Consider the following 17,832-nt stretch of genomic DNA (forward strand, 5'->3'; position numbering starts at 1 on the left):
TGTTGAAATGTATCCTTTTTTCTCCAAGCTATGTTGGTACATTGCAGGACAGAAGGAAAATACCTTTGACATATCTCACTAATGAACATCGACTTTACTTTGATGGGTTTGAAACCAGCAGCAAATAGTAATATCAATAATGTGACATTTATGTGAGTGAGCTTTTAGTTTACTAAAACTTACAGTACCATCAGCTACCTTGAGGTATATGTATTACACAAGTAACATTATAAGAAAATGATCTACAGTACAAGTTTAAGGGAGTATAATTTTTAAATCATACTTCTTGGAAAGTTCAGCATGTGTGAATCATCGATTATGGTCATGTTCCTCCATCATTATAGCTAATTTTATGTTTGACAGTTGTTAACAGTCTATAATGTCTTATGTAATTAATATCTCCAACAGATGAAGTTAATACCAAAAACTGTTTCAAATTTATAGGGAATGTCACTAAGCCAGATGTTGGCCATTTTCAGTATCCTGACATTCTATTGAAAAGAAGTCATGCCATTTTCTTAATGACGATCCAGTCTAGGGTCATAGGGGAACTGAAGCCTATCCCAGCTAGCATAGGGCGCAAAGCAGGAACAAACCCTGTAATGATCACCAGTCCATAGCAGGGCGAATACACACACTCAAAAAGTCATAATGCACAAATTTATTTTAAATTTGTTTTGTGTTTTTCTTCGATTCACATCACACACAAATAAAACAGTTGAACTTGCAAATGTCGCTGTACTTTGTATATGAAACCCAGATCGACTGTTATTTACCTATTTACCTTGATTTATTTACTTATCTTCCTACAGCGTAAAGTCACAAGTAGACTGCAGAGCTTCTCATATACATATACAAATTACAGCAACGGCAAAAGTGCAACATGCATTCTTCTTTCGATGGAGAAACTCTTCATCTTCCGAGTTCACCTCTGTTATAGCTCGTCTTTATGTGATAACAGCAGTGTCACATCGGGGGGAGTGTGAACATGACTGGGAGAATAAAACTGAATAAAAAAAATAAAAATGCTAACCTTTACAGGTACCATAAATTTACACCGGCTGTTACATATTCAAATCAAATGTATGTTTTTATTCTAAAATAGTAAGAATAAGAGCAGCTCACTTCTCAAAATGGATTATTGTCTGTCTTCAAACTCGTGACCTTTTGATTACCAGTCAACAGTTCTTACCATTATGCCACCAAAGCAGTCAGATTAATGATGTGTCAATGTCGCACCCTAACATAGGTTCTTTTTTCTGCAGTTATATTTTTGAATAAAAGTACACTTGTTTTGATATACTTGCATCTTTTGTGAAAGTGTTTATTTATCGAACCGGCAGGCTCTTGATTACAAGTCAGCAGTTCTTACTGCTGCACCACGGAAGCTGTCGTATTATACTTGCACCTTTTGTGAAAGTGTTTATTTGATATTTGGACTTAACGCTTCACACATTATACGCTTCATGTCTACATTTTGTCAATTATTACTAAAACATGAAAACCAGTTCTGTTTTAAGGATGTGTTTACATAGATTGTTGTAGACACAGAACACACATGAAATGTATGTGTTCCAAATAACAAAGTAGTATTTATTCTATACAACTTTAAGCAACTGACAAACAGGTAAACAGACTTGAGCTGAGAAAACTTTGCGCGGCAGTGAGGGGATGTGATAGCAGGCTGCTTGCAGCTTATCAACACATTTACAAGACAAAAGATGCTGACGAAGAGGTGCAAAGGGATTTAAGGTGGGACGGATTTACAATTTTTTCATAGGCTTTGATAATTTTTTTGTAGGCTGTGGTAATTCTAGTGTTAAACCCTCATAAGGAAAAAATAGTAATTATAATAAGTCTAGACATCGAAAATGTCAGCTGCTAATGAAATATACTAGCTCTGGAATATACTGAACCCTGATGTGTTGTTTAATTATGCCTTTATAAATAACTGCTCTGCCAAAACAGAGTGTGTCAACGTTTCTTTTCAACATACTTGAGCTTTTCAGTTGTATTGCTGTGTTGATAGAGGTCTGTGCATATTTGTATGTTTCACACTGAAAATTGCCAAAATTGCTCTCCTTATCAGTGATCTACATTTAGTTTGCCATCATAATTTGTTGAGCATGGTGTTAACAGCTATGGCAAAAATGATAATGCAAAACCTTTAAATGGTTTTCAATTTGGGATACAGTACCCTGTTTCATGCACATCTAACCTACCTGTTTGTGAATGTCTTTTAGCCTTTGCTTTAGAGACATCCTGACATCTTCATGTCATGTTTCATTTAACAGCACACTCTGCTGATGCCTGATTTTATTTTTTTTAATCTTTAACCACCTGATTATCTAGTTTTTCACTTCATAGATTTATAATAGTTGGATTGAAATACTAAATAAAAAATATAAAATGTTTTAATTTAGTGTTGTATTAAAACATTACATTTAATGAAACAAGGTGTACAGTAATTATGTAACCAGAGTTATACTTATGTGTAATTTGAAATGTGAATCCATTTGCCATGTTTGAACTAAGAGACCTATCTGACTGAAATTTGACTTTGACAAAATTTACCCAATACCTGTTTACCTTAGTCCCGTGTTTTACTTATGTAACATTTAACTGTGAGCAATGTCATAGGTTTTCCAACACTATGCCTCCACTTTATGCTGATCCTAGCATTCAAGTCTCACTTCGTGTGTTGAGAAAGACAAGAAGAAGACTTTCAGCAGTAGCCCTCCCATACACTTGACAGAAGAAAAATAATTTGTAGGGGTTGCATATAATGAATGATTAACCTGGAATGTCAATTATTTAACCTTTTACAGAATACCATGGATGAGAATCTCTCAGCAGCTTTGGAACTTCTTGAGGATGGTAACCTTATGGCTGCATTTCAAATACACACTGCATGTGATCAGTTAGATTCTGCAGAAAAGGCAGTTTCATTTGCAGTAAGAGCCCGTCGTATGAATCTGCTGAGGACTTCCAGTCTTCCCACTGATGTCCAGAGCCCACTGGTTGAAGTTATAGATGAAGGGGATCAGCTTTTCAATACAGTACTTCAACAGACACTAGCTCAGATACAGAAGACCCGCCATTTGGTAAGGTCTTTTCAGTTTGTCTAGTATAAGACTTCCTGTAGACCACCACCTCTCATCTGATTCCCCCATCAACAGTAGTATCCCGTTCTTCATAGTTTTAGAAGAAGATGCATTCCTACCTGTTTTAAGAGGTGCAAGAGGCTCAGAATTTTAGTATTTCCTTGTACTGTTCCTATTGCCCTTATTTTTATGTATGGTTATCTCCTCTACCATTAGTGTTTAAATTCATCCTATATCAGTAGACTTCACCTTTATCATAAATAAAAGATTAAATATCCACTTCCTGTTTTCCTTTAAACTCCCCTACTCCTTGGAGTACTCTGTTCATGCTTATAATAGTAGCAAATAGTCTATAAACCTGCTAATCACCTATAATGAAATCTCCATCTTTTAATTTTTCAGTGGATATAATTAAAATAGTGTATATCAAAGTGATTCTGCACCTTATGAGTATGTAATATTTTACCTTTCAAAACAGTTGCAGTGGACTGTTTATAACTTAGACTATTGTTACTTAAGTTTGGTCCTTGGGCAGCTCTTTGGTTGTATCTTATGCTTTTAACTGGGCTATTTTGTTAACACTAGAATTACCAGAGCCTCCGAAAAAACTCGTAAATCCGTTCCACCTTAAATCACTTCTTAAAACTGTTCTCACCTCTGAGCCAGCGTCTTTTAATCTAAATTTGCTGATAAAAGAAAAGCTGCAAGTAGCCGGCTATTCCATCCCCCCATCGACTTAGAACATGCACAAACTTCTCCCAGCTCATGCCTTGATTGATTTTCTGGGAGTAAAGTGGAATTTTAGAGTGGAAATATTAGATCGTTGTTTGAAACACACGCATTTCATGTCTGTTCCGTTTCTACAGTAATCTGTGTAAACACATTGTTAAAACAGAAACGTTTTTTATATTCTAGTAGTAGATGACAAAATGTAGGCATAAACTATATAATGTATGAAGTCTGTAGTATCAAACAAATACTTTCACAGAAGGTACAAATCTAACAGAACAATTGCCCTTTTATTCAAAAATATAATTGCAGAAACAAAAAGCCACCTTAACATGCGACATTGACACCTGTTTATTATGACTGCCTCCATGGCGCAATGGAATCAGCTGCCGACTGGGAATCAAAAGGTCGCGAGTTCGATCCTGCACCACTCTGTTTTGAGAAGTAAACTGCTCTTATTCTTACTATTTTAGAATAAAAACATACATTTGATTTCAGTCTGTAACAGCCGGTGTAATTTATTATACTTGTAAAGGTTAGCTTTGGTTTTTTTTTTTTTTTGGTTTTTTTATTCAGTTATATTATCTCGGCCGCGTTCACGAGCCCAAACACACCCCACTCCCGCATCTGACACTGCTGTTTTCACATAAACGTGCTATAACAGAGGTAAACTCAGCTCCCTTCTACATTCCTAGTACATTCCATACTTTTACAGCTGATCGGACGCTGTTCATTTTCAAATAATATTGCATTTGTGCGATGATGTTTTCACATATATTGTCTCATTCTTTCAGGTGTGTAATAAAAACCACAGCATAGAGAGAAATGCAATATTATTTGAAAACGAACAGCGTCCGATCAGCTGTAAAAGTATGGCATTTCTAAATGTTTGCTTTTTTTCAGTCTGATTCTCTCAGTCAGACTGTATATTTGTCTCTAATTCAGTGCACGAAAGAACATGCAGGTGGCCAGATGCTGTGTGCTACAACATTCTGGCGGTGATCAACACACATTTTAAAAAAAGAAAGAGACAAATATATGTGACGTTTTGAAGAAATCATTTTATGACACGATTTACCTTTATTTATTTACTTACTTCCTAAAGTCACAAGTAGTGTGCAGAGGGCATGCTCAAAAATGTGTGTAATGCCACGAAAAGTGCCTGCTGACACTTTAGTATGCAAGCAATGGTATATGCATTCTTGCTCTGATGTAGAAGGGAGCTGAGTTTACCTCTGTTATAGCGCGTCTATGTGCAAACAGCAGTGTCAGATGCGGGGGTGGGGTGTGTTTGGGCTCTTGAACGTGGCTGAGATAATAAAACTGACTAAAAAAAAAAAACCAAAGCTAACCTTTACAAGTATAATAAATTACACCGGCTGTTACAGACTGAAATCAAATGTATGTTTTTATTCTAAAATAGTAAGACTAAGAGCAGTTTACTTCTCAAAATGGAGTGGTGCAGGATCGAACTTGCGATCTTTTGATTCCCAGTCGGCAGCTGATTCTATTGCGCCACGGAGGCAGTCATAATAAACAGGTGTCAATGTTGCATGTTAAGGCAGCTTTTTGTTTCTGCAGTTATATTTTTGAATAAAAGGGCAATTGTTGTGTTAGATTTGTACCTTCTGTGAAAGTATTTCTTTGATACCTCAGGCTTCATACATTATATTGTTTATGCCTACATTTTGTCATCTACTACTAGAATATAAAAAACGTTTCTGTTTTAACAATGTGTTTACACAGATTACTGTAGAAATGGAACAGACATGATATGCGTGTGTTCCAAACAACAATCTATTATTTCCACTTCACTCCCAGAAAATCAATCAAGGCATGAGCTGGGAGAAGTTTGTGCACGTTCTAAGACAGTGGGGGGTTGGAATAGCCGGCTACTTGCAGCTTTTCTTTTATCAGCACATTTAGATTAACAAAAGACGCTGGCAGAGAGGTGAGAATGGTTTTAAGAAGCGATTTAAGGTGGGACGGATTTATGAGTTTTTTCATAGGCTCTGGTAATTCTAGTGTTAAGCTTGCTCTTGTTTCTTAACTGATGCAGTTTTTGTGTAAATACAGAAAAACACAAAATGGCTCTCTTAAATTGCCATGGAAGTTATTTATTTCATTTTTATGTTTGTTTTTATAGGTTTGTATTACTTTTCGCTTTTATTTTTTATGCTTTGTTTGATCATAAGTATACAAGTGTAAGTGTCACTGAAGGACCTGCACCTTTTTTAGAGTTAAATATCTTTTGCAAGTATATGTTCTCTTTTGTTTAATTATCATATTTTGGGTACAGATACAGTTAAGAAAATAACCATCCCAGAAATAGGAAATTAAAATCTGTAAGAATTTAAAGTTATAATGAGAAGTCAAGTACAAATCATTTTAAATTTCATGTAAAGAGAAGTGTTTTTTTATTTAAGAAAAAACTGAAATGAGAAACTAATTTACAGTATACAATGAAGAAAGGTTAAAAATAAGAATGACTCTTAAGATTTTGAAATTGATTGGAATAAATTCCTGCAGCCACAGAGGCCTACTATTACTAAACCTTTGAGCTATTGTATAGTATAAATATGCTATTTATATAATGTACAGTTTTGAAGTAGTCTTCATGACATTTTTTTAATTAAATACAAATTTTCATATTACAAATTTGATTTTTTTAAATCTCTTTATAGTAATGCATAATTATATTTTGTTATATTGAGCTTGGAGGGCTAGGGCGATGGTAGCTACGAACTTTAATGAGGGAACTAAATTTTGTAGTTGCATCATATTAGGAAAATGCTTGAAAAAATGTATCTGATCTCGGCCACGTTACTGCCCAGATCAGCCCTGGTTTTTCTGTTGTGCATACCAGTGCAGGCTGTTGTCAGTGATTTTGGTAGAATATGACAAGGCCTACCACTGAGTCAGCCATTTATTATGAAAATATGTTCTCTTCACTATAATGTCTTGTTCCAATGCCAGGAGGGAAATCATACAGAGAGTGGTACTGATGTCTCCCTCAATAGTTTTATTTATCCTTGGAATTTTAAGACCTCTGGCATTCTTTGATCTCAGTGTACACTACGTACTTTAGGCATTAATATGGAGCAGCGGGTGACTTATTGTAGTTTATGACTTTGTATGTTTAAAGGTAGAATCTGACTATAGTTTTATTGTAAACCACTGTACAAATTAAAGAATTTGAGCTATACACTAAGGGGCCTCAAAATTAGTTTTGCAAGTGTAATAGCATGTTGGTATTGAACCCCAAATTTATTGAAACATGCACTTAAAAAAGGTCTGACTAGTTCCATACACCAAGACTGACCGATGTAGACTCAATTGTATCCTGTAATTTTTCCAGTTAGGTGGACTTGGATTTTGTCTTATGATTGGCTTATTTATTTTTATTTGAGGTAATTTTATTGTGAACTTGTTCCTCTGCAGCCAACTGAATATGCTGAAATCAGTCATTTAAGTAAGTCATTTTCCTGTATATTCTCAAACATCAGTGTTTCTAAATAACAAGAATGAGGAATGAAAGTTAAAATAGATATTTTATAATCAATCCAAGTTGGGCATGATATAGATATCCTTTGTTAAGCACCAGATACTTTTATTTGTATTGAGACAACTCCTGTGTGGCATAGTAGGGACAGCAGACTCTGCTGGGCTCTGACACTTGTCACGAGCAAGGAAGCACTGAGAAGGAGATCAGAGTTAACCCCAAAGATAGTTATGGCCAGAGGATTAAAAATAAGGCCACTGTATATGGATGTCTGGATGATGGAAGGCAAGGGTACAACTAGTGGGTGGAAGGAAATCCAGAGTGCTTATGGAAGGAAAAGTGTGAAGTATGATGGAGTTAATTTAAAGAGCTTTACAAATGGGCAATTGGACTCCATGAGTTATTTAGGGTTGTTTGTTTTAGGCAGCCCAGGGAGAAACTAGGTTTATCACTTTGTATTGTCAGCATCCTTTTGTCATTATCTATCACTGTGTGTTTTAGTTTATATTAGTAAACCTTGTTTTTCCCTCATGTTCTGTATGTGACCTCCCTTAGAGTTACTCTGTGTTTGGTAACATCTTAATCTCAGTATCTACAATAAGACACACCATGTGCATCCATATTAGAATGTATTTCACATATCATATTTGGGGATGCTGTTGCAAGGTCAAAATATTTAATTATGTCCATGTTTTTATTTGTTTGAATCTGTTGTTTCCTACAATGAAAAAAGAAAATCATCCAAACAATCTGCATCTAGAACATACTAGTAATTAATGAGTTGTACAGGGGGGATAAAAAAAGACTGTCACACTGAATATGCCCAATGTACAATAGGAATGATAATGTTAATTAGTTGGTGTTGACCTGCTTTGTGAGTTAATGCTAAATAAGATGCAAAAGGTATGTAATCTCACACCATAATTAATAACAAGAAAGTGATATAAATCAGGTAAATATTTGAGACAGTATTTACTGCAACTGCTTAGTTCATAAACAGCCTGAACATCTGAAGTGAAGAGGAAGAGGAAATAGAAATGACACAATTCATTGATAAATGTTTTTTGTTATATAATTCCTTAAAACACATTTGGAAGGTTATGCAGGATTCCTTTTTTTGATTTGTTGTGTTTAAAATACAAAAATGTTGTCAAGATCAATCCATATATTGTAATTTCCAGCAAATGGCTTAATTTGACTGATAATTCCTTCAACATTCATGAGTGAATTTAAAAATGAAAATGAAGTGTTATACTTGTGACCTGACCATTAATAATTATTTTAAAGCTTGATGACAAATAATGAGAACTAGTTATATCATCTTTTGCTTTTGTCACTTTCTATTCTAGACACACTTGTCATAGTTTTTTTTTTTCTTTCCCTACTTTATGTTCCCAAAGTTTATTGATGATAATACTGTATACATAGGGCTGCCTTCAGGCAGCTTGTACATCACAAATAATAAGAATAATGACAAACTTCATAAATTTTAGTCCTTGAGGGACATGACAACAGGTCTTTTTGTGTGGAAAGTGCTATGTTTTCCACTTTTTTAAGTTTAGATTCTTAATCTTATTATGAGATCTGTCCATGTCTGTCCTCCCCTGTTTCAAGTGCTGTTTTTCTTTCATCATAACTATTAATTCTGTCAAGCTGGTTGTATAATTTTGTACTCCACTTAACAGTGTCATCTCCAGACAGAGGAGTAGCTTCAGTGACAGACTTTTGTCACTGTCCTGTTCCACTGACAGACTAAAGAGATCGTTCCTCCCCCACACTATGCGACTCTTCAATTCCACCCGGGGGAGTAAATGCGAACATTAATTTTATTTTAATTCTTTTCATTTTTATTACTATTTAATTTAATATTGTTTCTTTGTATCAGTATACTGCTGCTGGATTATGTGAATTTCCCCTTGGGATTAATAAAGTATCTATCTATCTATCTATCTATCTAATTTAAATTTCTTTGTTATTGTCTATTTTGAAATTATTTTTGTATCCTTGTCCCCATCCTCTCGTTTCTTTATCATTATTGAAATTGAGATCTTGACTCCTAGCATTGTTAAGCACTGTACAAGATTTAAACATTCTTCTAGATACTTTTTTTTTTTTGGTCTGTGTCCCAAATTTCTTTAATTGCTTTCTGTATTGCTTCCTTGTACTGATTACATTTTTACATTTTGCTGCCAGTAAAAACACCATCTTTCATGCCTTTAGACAACTTTGGCTCAGGACCATTCTCTCTATATTTAAATATTGCATTCTTGTGACTGTGTAATGAAGCATGTTGCATTTTAAAATGTTGAAAATATGTGATGTATTTCTGCAGTATGTGAATTTTTTATTCAAGTGTGTCTGGGTCTGTTTAGCATCTGATCAGGTGTCAACATTTCCATTCCATCTGTACATCTTACTACAATTTGCACCAAAGTCTCTCCCCATAGGAATAAAGACCTTGACATGACAGAGGAGCTAATAAGAACTAGCAATACATCGGGTTTGCTTTTAAAAACATTGTACCTATGATATGGTTTTTATTTATACATTTGTAAAAATGGGACCCAGGCAACAATAGCTATAAAGGGATACAGTGTGCGATTATGTTTAGCAGCAAACACCCAATGTTTGGGTAATCCACATAATTCCATCAGGTTCATCAACAACAAATGACTTGGATGTGCATGATACCTCCCCTGTTGTTCACATTCTTGATATTGAGTGTAAACTTATTAAAGTCAGGTTTGGACTTTGCCCATGGTGTGTATGTGTAATGTGAATCAATGCTTCCAATTCTGAATTCAGCCACACATCCAGGAGTGAAGAGATTGTAGCTGCCCCAATTGTCAGAATTTACACGTCTTAATTATGAGTTAGAAAAGTATTCCTTGCATTATGCTGGAAAACGGTGACAAAAGAGAAGCCTTCCGAACAAAAGTGTTGAATTACTTGTCACTTTCAGTTGCCATCCTCACCAAAGGTTATGTAATTTGAGTAATAAAAAAAGATGTGCAGAGTCAGGTTAAATGAGTTTTGGACTTGCAAGGCTAGCTCTGTGTGACAGGTTAAGGAGCGAAGCAATTCAGGAAACTATTGGGACTAGAGCTGCTGCTTCTCATGATGGATTAAAATAGACTAATGTGGTAATTTGGTATTGTGGATGTCCCTGGACACCTCCTAATGTAGGTGTTCTTATAAAGGCCATTATTTGGAAACCCAGGATATTCTAGAAGGTCTATGCCTCTCAGCTAGTCTAAAAGTTGAATTATATTTAAATAGAACTTGTTTTGTGGAAAAAAATAATCTGAAATGCACTTGGCTTACATATCCTCTTTAATAACAATATCAGTAATTAAAAGTTTGTAAGCATTTTTTTAAACTACATAAATAAAAATTATTGCTTTCTCGTTTTGTCATCCTGTGTCCTCCCGCAGTCCAAATGCAATTTTTAGTTCATGTAATAATTAGAAATTCAGTTGGTCAGAGGAAGTATGTGAAGTCCCATTGCTGTTGTGATGCTCTGCCCTGTAAAAAAGAAAATTAAAAGAATGTGCATATTGGATGGATAGAAACGATGCTTTGAAACCTAATGAAAACACAACTCTTGATTATGCAGTAGTTTTTTCTGACAGTGCAATCATACTATTAAGCAAAAATAATCATTGATAGTTTTTTTTATTACTTATTTCCCCCTACATCTCTGTAATTAAATTTGAAATTGGTAGATATTGTGGAAAAATGCACAGTTCAGTGTGAGGTGAGTGATGAAACCAAAAAGTGTGTGCACTGGACTTCTGAATCTGCACAGGTGAGAGGGAAAAAAGGGAACAGCCTTTTGGCAGAAGCCTTCCCAGAGTGAAAGCTCGGCTGAAGGACTGCAGTTTGCTACACTAGTGAAGTACTGGTGGTGGCACAATCTCTGTTAGGTTGCAGAAGTAGATGAATAGGTGTGGTGAAGCCCTGGTAAGTTGGTAGAATGTTGATATTTTATTAAAGAGGTAAATCATAAAACAGACATAATGCAAACACAAACATTAGGCAAAAGTGTGCAGAAAGACCTAAAACAAAATCATAATTCAATAACAGGCAAAGATCAAAAACTGCTAGATTCAACAAAAAATACATGAAAACTTGTTTTGCATAGGACAGTGAAAAAGCTTTTTGTTTGTAAATGTAACTAGTGAGTTAAATATCAAATACTTCAAGGATGTGGAAGTGAACTCCCATTGAAAGGGTAGCATTAGGAAATGTTCATTCTATTATCTAGTATTCATTAATTTATGAAATATACCATAAAACACATTCTGCCAGCTTGTGGCTGTTTCAAAAAATAAAGAAAGCTAATCTAATAATAGATTTTGCTTCTTTTATTTTACTTTTGGCTCAAAAGTATATTTTTAATATTTTTTTGTTTTCTGTTTATTTTTTCAAACAGCCGCTGGAATTGAATAAGGGCGTCATTTTATTTGGTGCATTTTAACTCTTGCTCTTTGAAATGTTGGTTGTGTTTTACCAGGAAGGATAGTGGCAAAAGACTTAACACACTTTGGGTGGGCCAGAGATAGAATTGCTGGCCCTCATTTCCCCACAATGCACATTAATGAGTCTGCAGAAGTGTCATTAATATGTGTTGCAGTATATATTTTAATACACATCTGTTATTATTTTGCAAGTGATTACTTGGTTATAACTTTTGTCATGTATGTATTTTGAGCCTTAATAAAAAATTTAAAGATGCAGCAGAGCAAAAAATTAGATGGGTAAAATTAAAATTCACATAAATAATTAGAAAACAATTCCTTGACACGTACAAATATTAATATATAGAACCAGTTGATACAATGCAGTATGGCTACAATAAACTAAGGACTTTAAAGTTCTGAGGTGCAATTTAGAAGCAAAAGGTAATAGAAATCGATATATAACTTTGCCCTCTTTGGTTTTATGAAACAGGAGCGCATAATTGAGAGACTAAAGGAACAAAGAGATCGGGATGAACGGGAGAAGACCGAGGAGATTGAGAACACTAAAAAAGAATTGAAAGAACTTAGAGAAAAAGTCAGCACACTGCAGGGAGATCTGTCAGACAAGGAGGTAAGTTTTAAGTATTTGGTATGTAAGCTGCATTAGTTAAAGAGTTCATTCAGGGTCATGTTGAAAAAAATACTATCTTTTTTTTAATTTTGAAATTATTGTCTGGGTGTATATGCTGTAGTTTTCCCAAAGACATATAGTATGTGTTAATTGGCAGCTATAAAATGGTCTTTTGTGTGTGAGTGTGCCCCACAAGTATTTACGATTATATAGGGAGTTAAAGGGTAAATAGTAGCTGATTGATTAGCCTGTAACCCACTGAGTTCAAGAAAAGAACATTTTCATTTTTTTGAACAATATTTATTGAGATTGCAGGAGAATGCAAAATAATACAGCTTAAAAAGCACACACACACCAAGGTAACAAGCAGTAAAAATACAAAATCTCCAACATCGTAAAAATACTGATGAAAACTGGTTAAGGGTACATTTTAGAAGAGGTTTGTTAACAAATACAGGAATACTTTGAAAAAGAAATGTGTAGGGAAAAGATATTTATTTTAACTACTAGGGAGCTTTGCCCTTTGTTCGCCAACCCACCTGGCCAGTGCTACGTGCAAGCCACTTTGCGTCTCTGCCTCTCGTGTATGTGCATTTCACTTTCACCAAACAACAAATCTTTTAAATCCCGCGGATACTCCTCTACATTGTGAAGAAACACTACTTTTCCCTGATGGCAACACGAATTAGACGATGAACAAGTCTCCGACTTAAAGTTTAAATCTGAATAATATATTTGATCTCTTTTCCCTGTTCCGTTATTTCACTGAGTATTAGTTTCCGTTCGTTTTTTGCTAATGTGATCTTTACTGTCATTTTTTTGTCGACTTTTAAATTTCTGTAATTTCATCATCTCTAACCTGCTCTGCATGTGTATCACATCAACGTTTTTGAATTCTTTGCAACGTTCTATTTTGTCATCTACTCTGTCTTTTATTTCCCGCCCCTGGCGTGGTTAAATCTCTTGGCACAAAGTCTCGTCTCGCAAGACGTGAAAGTATCTCTCTGTAAAAGTCACGTGTCGACCCTGGATTTTTTTATTATAATAGAGAGATATTAATTCTGCCTGCTGAAGAGTACGGAAGAGATTACTACCTATTAACATTTTGTTTAATGCTTTCCATTATGTCCAAAATACTTGAACTGTTCTGAGGAAGTCAGGAAAAGCACTGATACATAGAATGACATGCTAAAGCCTTGGCTGAAAATAGCACACTATAATCCTAATTTAATTTAACAACCAAAAATCCTATGAATGTTATCTAGTTAATCGCAGCTTTTTTATCTAGTTATGCATCTTCCTGGAGATGTTTGTTGGAATGTATGAAATATTGGGTATTTTATTTATTATTTTTTTCCAGATACCTTTTTGTTTTATGAATTTTGAGATTTTTTTTTTTCTTTCAAAGGCCATATGCTTATGTTAAGTTAATATCTGCCTCAAAAGTAGAGGTGCATGCTACACTACTAGATATTTTCCAAAAATGGAAATATTTTCATATATAAATTTTAAAATTAGCGCATCAGGAAGCTGTGCTTTGCTACTTGTCACAAAAGAGAAATACTTTGTGTGTGGGTATTCCATCATGTGGTGGTATAACTGTGAAGATGAAAGAATGAACAGTGAAGTTTCTTTGTGAAAATGGAAAGGCTGATGAAATGTGGTACTTGGCCATTAATTATATGCCTTTTAGAAAAAACATGATTTGAGAACGTCTATACTGAAATGCTGGCATGTGTACTGAATCATATACACACACTTGCACACATTGTATTTTACCATCCAAATGTGAATTACTGTCCTCCAGACTGCTGTACATTAATTGCATGAAAATATCACATACAATTCATATTTTTATTACATGTAATAAAAAACATATGCTAATCTGAATACTGTATTATCAGTGCTCCAGTTATTTCAAGTTCGCTAAAAAAAGTATATAAACTTCACCTGAAATTGCATTGCTGTGTTTTCACACACTTCAAATACAAAGTACACTGCCAGCATCAATTTGACATGAGAAAAGGAGAACTCGTGAGATGGCACATAGTGAATGGAATGAGCTGCATGTACAAAAACACAGAGGTGGCTCAATTGCAATTTTTCTGCAGAACCTACAGTATGTGCAATTATGATAATATTCCATGGGTTTTTTTGTTAAATATGGAAGAAAAGATGGAGCTTGGTTCATGGCCACAAATGAGATGCTTTTAAGAAAATGTGTAATTAGAGTAAATCTGTATTAAAATGTTTTTGCACATATTTAATCTCTCTCTTTCTCTCTCTCTCTCTCACACTCACACACACACACACACACACACACAATTTTACAGCAGATCTATACACAAGCAAAGAAAGCTGACTGTTTGTTACTTGATTCTACATACTGTATATTGTTGGGTATGCTGTTTGGGCAGTGTGATGTTTTCACACACCTTCAAATGCGCAGTCACTTTCTGTTTTAAATATTGTAAGTTGCCTTTAATAAAGGTATCAGGCAAATAAAAATATTATTATTGATGTGAACTGTACTACTTAAAAAAACCCTACAGTATTTTTTTTATATAAATTAAGCCAGAATGACTTCTATTTAGACATGTTTTAATTTTTAGGTCTATACCATGATATATACTGTTACTGTGTTTGTTACTTGCTTCTGCATATATCGTTGGGTATCCTGTTTGGGCAGTGTGGTGTTTTCACACACCTTCAAATGCAGAGGGCACTGCCAGCATCACTTTCTGTTTCAAATATTGTAAGTTGCCTACACTTTCAGGTGTGTAATAGAAACCACAGCATAGAGAGAAGTGTGTACAACGCTTCTTACAGGAAAAGACGATGGAAAAAGAAAAGATGATGCAGCATCAACAAGCTTCAGTCCTTTATTTACTTTTAGTTACCTTTAGTTACCTTTATTTATTTACTCTCTTCCTACAGCGTAAAGGCACATGTAAAATGCAGAGCTTCCCATATACATATACAAGTACAGTGATGGCAAAAGTGCGATGTGCATTCTTGCTCCGACGCTAGATCTGCAGCGTATCACGATACATGGTAGCGAAATGAAGTGTCTGCATGCTCGTTTTGTGGCATTACACATGTATTTTTTGAGCATGTCCGTACCAAATAAATAACATTCGAGCTATAGTGCGTCTCCAAATAAATAACATTCAAGCTATAGCGCGTCTCCAAATAAGTAACATTCGAGCTATAGTGCGTCTTTATGTGATCCAAATAAATAACATTCAAGCTATAGTGCGTCTCCAAATAAATAACATTTGAGCTGTAACGCATACTTATATGATCCAATTATTCACATAAAGGCGCTCTATAGTTCGAATGTTATTTATTTGGCACGGACATGCTCAAAAAATACACGCGTAATGCCACAAAAAGTGCATGCAGACACTTCATTTCGCTAGCATTGGTAAGAGAATGTATCGTGATACACTGCAGAGCTATAGTGTGTCTTTATGTGAAAACAGCAGTGTCAGATATGGGCTTAGGGAAGGATCCTGAACACGACTGAGAGAATGAAAAGTGAATAAAAAAAAAAAACAAAGCTAACCTTTACGAGTATCATAAATTACACCGGCTGTTACATAAATTAATCAACACCCACCACTACTCACAAGTCTTGGAATATTTTTCAGTTTAAGCCATTGTGTGTTTTAATACATCATGGGGCTAGTTAAATACATATACTAAAATATTATACTTAGGCATTTTATAAGGCATTTTGCTTGGATTTTTAGTACGGTTCTCAATTATTTGAACCCATTTGCTTAACCGGAGTAATTGGCAGAGGAATGTTCAAAGTCCACCCTAAGAATTCTTATCTTTACATTGATCCTTGGCATATTGCTGTTTTATTGCTGCTGTTCTTTTTATTTTGTTAGGGGTACATGTGCCAACCCAGAAGGTGTAACCCTCTTTCTGACCTTAACTGCATTATACAGATTCCCTGTTGCATCCTGTACTTCTTGAAAGGAAAGTAGATCTGGCTACGGGGTCAGTTGGAATGTGCACAAAACATGGCATCACCCATAGATACTCTTGCGGGAATGCATATTTACAAAACTATTTGTCAGGTTTTCCACTTACTGCAGTGTGTGCTTGGGCTTCATTCTAGCTCCATACTACAATTTGCATGTATTTGCAGTTGTGCATCTTAGTGCCACAGAAGGAAAAACAAAATTGAGTATTAACTTAAACTACCTCATAAGTAGGTGTAATCTACTTAATACTGTAGTGAATGTTGTAAAAATAATACTCTCACTTTTTATACAGACTGTTTCAGACATGAAAAAGCACATACATAAACTAAGGTTTTAACTATTACAACAGATGTAAATCAATGTATATACACTGTATAGTGTTCATCCTAAACAGAACTAAGATATAAAACAGTAGTGAAGTAATCTTAATATATTTAATATTGATCAGTTCAAACCGTCCACCTGCATAGAGAGAAGAAAGGATTGCCATCACCACCTTATACTTTTACCTAGGGCCGGGCGATATGGCTCAAAATTCAAATTGCGATATTTTTGGACCAAAAGTCAATATACGATATGCAACTATATTTTTTTCCTATCTATTATTACTTAAAAAAAAGAAGCCACACATTTATATTGCTCTTTAGTTATTTACATGTAATTGCAAACTTATAACTTTACATCATAGGCATAAACCAAAATATACTCATTAATGCAAGAAACACATCTAAACATTTACGCAAGAAAGCCAGTTGTCTGAATATTAGGTGAAGTAGGAGTAGATGCTTTATCTACTTTACTAGGTTTGCCTAAAAAAAACTTAAAATAATATGTTTCAATATGCTCTTTTTAAGCTATGTTTTTTGTAAACAAATAAAGCATGGCAAGAACATGCATTCAGGTAACACAATTTCACAAATTTTGTGCAAGAAAGACAAGTCTTTCAAATGCCTCTGGCTTTAAAGATGCCCTGTGACAGTTCATTATGTTGCCATCTGTGTTAAATGCCCTTTCTGAGGGTGAACTAGTGGCCTGTATGCAGAGATATTTTTTTACAAGGTGACTGAGAGCCCTCACTGACTCACTCATCACTAATTCTCCAACTTCCTGTGTAGATAGAAGGCTGGCAGGCTAATTCCTTACAGGTTACTTACAAATGTTAAGCAGGTTTCATTTAGAAATTCTACGCGTAACGGTTATAACTCAATCCTACTTACGTACATATATATATGTCCATAGCCTGCAGATCGGTCGCTGTGGGAGGTTTTGGGATGGGGCAGCCTGACTATATTGCGTCCCCCATCCCCACGCCTCCCACATAATTGGCTGCCTGCCCATATAAGACCGTCCGTTGCTCCGGTCTATTCATTCCCTTCCTTGCTTCGCCACGGGATTCACGTCTCCC

General features: G+C 35.0%; 1 protein-coding gene across 1 annotated transcript in view; it reads left to right on the plus strand.

Moving 5' to 3' along the window:
* Positions 1 to 17,832, plus strand: part of erc1b (ELKS/RAB6-interacting/CAST family member 1b) — a 559,966-nt gene that overhangs the window by 115,568 nt on the left and 426,566 nt on the right. The window contains exon 8 of the mRNA XM_039760564.1: positions 12,289 to 12,429. Coding sequence (XP_039616498.1) covers positions 12,289 to 12,429 — 141 coding nt within the window. The remainder of the gene's footprint in view (positions 1 to 12,288; positions 12,430 to 17,832) is intronic.

This window comes from Polypterus senegalus, chromosome 8, assembly GCF_016835505.1.
Source record: "Polypterus senegalus isolate Bchr_013 chromosome 8, ASM1683550v1, whole genome shotgun sequence".
In the NCBI taxonomy this organism is placed as follows: Eukaryota; Metazoa; Chordata; class Cladistia; order Polypteriformes; family Polypteridae; genus Polypterus; species Polypterus senegalus.